This window comes from Phalaenopsis equestris, unplaced genomic scaffold, assembly GCF_001263595.1.
Source record: "Phalaenopsis equestris unplaced genomic scaffold, ASM126359v1 Scaffold000702, whole genome shotgun sequence".
Classification (NCBI taxonomy): Eukaryota; Viridiplantae; Streptophyta; class Magnoliopsida; order Asparagales; family Orchidaceae; genus Phalaenopsis; species Phalaenopsis equestris.
In genome coordinates, this window is record NW_018165142.1 from 7658 (window position 1) to 11490 (window position 3833).

General features: G+C 32.9%; 1 protein-coding gene across 1 annotated transcript in view; it reads left to right on the plus strand.

The window, feature by feature from the left end:
• The first annotated feature begins 2507 nt into the window (after nucleotides 1-2507).
• The window catches only part of LOC110030330 (peroxidase 5-like), a 2748-nt gene continuing 1422 nt past the window's right edge, over nucleotides 2508-3833 (plus strand). Inside the window, 1 exon segment of the mRNA XM_020732998.1 lies at nucleotides 2508-2745. Within this exon segment, the coding sequence (XP_020588657.1) occupies nucleotides 2527-2745 (219 nt within the window). The 5' untranslated portion in view covers nucleotides 2508-2526.

Genomic DNA, 3833 nt, shown 5'->3' on the forward strand with positions numbered 1-3833 from the left:
GATCAACTCTACAAAAAAAAAAATCAAATAAAAATAAAAAATAAAAAAGTCAAAATCATAGACACTAACCAAACAATTATTTTTAATAACCGAACCGAACCGAACCGAACCGACAATATAAAATTGGTTTGATTTAGGTTTTTAATTCTAATAAAATAATGCACAACCCTACTCTCATGTGTTATGCTTTGGCTATGACAATTTCCTTTGTTTTAAAAAAGTCAAATAACAGCTTTCTAGTAGTCACCACACTTAGCCAAGCTATAAAACACAGCTTCCTACCATAGTTCTATGAAAAAGCTGACAAACACATCACAAAGTGTGGCATGACACCGCACTGTTGCCCCAAAATCACCTTTAATTAAAATCTAATTATATTTAACTCTGCCAATCAAGTAACCAAACAAACTCAAAATCATATGCTAACCAATTGGAAAGATCCAATAGATTATGCACACATTTGTGACATAATGATTGCTGGTTTATTTTCCCACCGTGAGATTGTGAGTTTGAATGCATACAGTCATTTGGGCCCAACTTTCCCTTAAAAAAAGGGAAAAAGATCCAACAATTTGAGATTGATCCATTTTATACCATCATGTTCATCTTGTTTTGCAACAAGAAAATAAAATAAATGCAGTATTTTAATTTTAATTTAATTTACATAAATACCCCCGAATTCCTACGTTTTTACTTATGTAACACCTAATCTTTGTTTTTTTTTTCTATTCATACCGCTCAAATATTTCATATCACATAACAAATATCACCATTTCAATTTCAAAATGTGAAGTACACATTTTTCATGCATATATAAAATGGTATATATGTAAAAAAAAAATAAAGTTTAGATCATAGATATATAAATATATAGGATTAATTGGGTGATATGTATTTTAGACCTTCCAAAAAAATGGGAAGATTTACATGCACACCGATCAATTCTTATGTATGCATGATAGCAATATGAAAGATTTTGAAGGTATAAATATAAAAATTGAACTTTAGGTTTTAGAGACGTAAATACTTGAGAATTGGGCGGCATGAATTCACATGTTCGAGTAATATTTAATTTCATGATCTTTTATTTATTTATTTATTTATTTATTTATTTTATTTATTTGCTTCATATCTACGGTTCAAATTTAATGTTACTTTGATCGCACTTAATTATTTTAAATGCTTATTTCATGAAGAAGTGGCTCGCAATATTTTAATTTGAAATATTTTTAAGAAAAAAATAAATATTATAATTAATTTGAACATAAAATATTAACAACATGTGATGACAATTTGGAACCTAATTCAGGCTCATATATATGTAAGCATGTGTACCTAAACCATAATATGATTAATTAAATTTTATTATAATATAAATACTTGCTTACGCCCTTTTAGCACTCTAATGTGTTCAGCTAATCTTTACTTAATTCTACCTTCACCTGACCTCCAATTATGATATAGCCCAATGGTGATACAAACTCTGGTTGAAATCCTGATCCGATCGGTTTTAAGAGTTGGAGCACCTGCTTTAATGAGAGTGTTATGGGATATTATTTAGGTTTTTACATGTATGAGCCTTATGGCTTAGCTATCTTCTGGCTCGATTGGTTGAGCTCGATAGTATAAGTTTGGTAAGACCTACTCATTTGACTATGTTGGGTAGAGGTTGTTGGTCTGCCTTTAGTTGACTTTGAGTCTGCAAGACTGGCTTGATTAGCTATGCTTTGTCGATTGTCTGATCTGGTCTAAATGTTGACCTCTGATCTCTGGTGAGGAGCTCTTGTTGGCTTAGCAATGCTATACAATCGATCATATGGTCAATCGATATAACTCGATAGGTAACTTACTCACCAACAAGGAGAGATGAAGGGATGATTTAAATTTCTTGTGACATAGTTACTGAGAAGTTGAGTCTAGCTTTCCCTCAGTCTGATCTACCGAAAGGTTGATTGCCCATTTCAACGAACTTTCTTATGGCGGTTAGTTTGTCTGTCTGTCTATCTATCCTGTCTTGGTCCAATGAGTTCAAACTCGGACCAATTGGACGTCTTTAGTCTTTTGAACTCTGACATGAATGACAACATCTGGTCGACTTTGCTTCGAATTGCTACGCCCGATTAGGCCGTCCTTAGTCATACTTGTTTTTAATTCTGAACTGTTGGATATTCTCGAAATTTGTGACAGTGCACATTTAATGTACAACAATAGAATTATATATATATATATAAAAAGAAAAAAAAAGAAAAGAAAAGAAAAAAGAGAAAGAAAAAATTAAAAAAAGAAAAGGAAAAAAAAAGAAAAAAGAAAAAAAGAAAAAAAGAAAAAAGAAGAAGATAAAAAGAAAAATAAAATATATAATTTTATATTTATATTTTAATATCATTTAATAAATATAGAAGATAAATTTAGTTTGCACATCTTGACTGTGACCGACACGTTCCTCTTCTTTGGAGTCTCTATATATAGACTCTCCCTCAACGTCAAAGTTAGCAGCTACAGCTCGCTGAAGCAGTTCAGGTAAAAATGCTTTCTTTGATGAAACAGATCTTGTTTCTCTTTCTCCTTGCCGTCGCGGTGGCGCCCCCGCCGGCCGTCAACGGCCAGCTTAAAATAGGGTTTTATAACCAGACCTGTCCTTCGGCCGAGAGTGTCGTTCAGAAAACGGTTGCCGCCGCCTCTGCCAACAACACCGGCATCCTCGCCGGCCTCATTCGATTGTTCTTCCATGATTGCTTTGTGAGGGTATATTTCTCTCCCTCTCTTCTTTTCTCTCTCTCTCCTTTTAGGGCTGTGAATTTGGTTCAAAGATCGTTGATTGCTCGATCGAATCAAAATAAACTGAGTCAAGCTATGAGCTGAAATTTTGGATTAATCTTTTTTTGAGCCGACCTCAGCTCAGCTCGATATAGACACGTTTAGTGAAGTTAGGAGTGCAACTCTAATGAATTTAGCTCGAAGATTGTTAATAGCTCAAAAATTGATTTTAATTTTGGCTTGGATCGATATCAGATTGAAATAAACGAGGCAAGTTAAGAGCTACAATTTTGGATCAAACTTTTTTCGAGCCAACTTGAAGCCGACCCCAACTCGAGTCGAAATATGATCCTCTTCTTCTTCTCTCCACATATTTATAGTTAAATAATTTAATAATTTTTTGGTCTCTAAGAAAATAATAATAAAATACTTTATGATCGTTAAATAAATTTAGTAATTTTCATGTAAACTATTGAGAAGTAGCAATTTTTTCTATATTTACTAAACATGAATTTACTTCAATAATATTTTCTTGTCAAAAGTGTTTTTAGAAAAGCTTTTTGGAAAATTCTGTGGGTCTTTTGAGCAATTGTAGAGTATATATTAAGTGTGTATCCTACGGACGTCCGAACTATGAAGTGATTGCACGGTCAGATGTCTAAATGATAGAGTGATTGCACGGTCGGATGTCCGGACGATGAAGTGCTTGTACACCAGTAGGATGTGATCCACGTTGTCGTCTGGACATCTGAATGTCCAAATGAAATATCTTTTCAAGATATTAGACGTCCGGACGAAATATTTTTCAAAAAATTGAAGGATTCACGACAATGTGGTCAAGTTCGTGAACTGAAGATGCGATTAATTACACAAAATAATTGTCCCTCAAAAACACCCAAAGTCATACTTGAATCTTCACACACATCTTGATCTTCATAAAATGCTCACACAAATATGCCAAAAATCTATTATTAAAATATTAAAATAAAAGTGTGCCGAGCACACCCCAAATCCAACTTAAATTAAATCCCTCACACACACATCTATATATATATATATATATATATATATATATA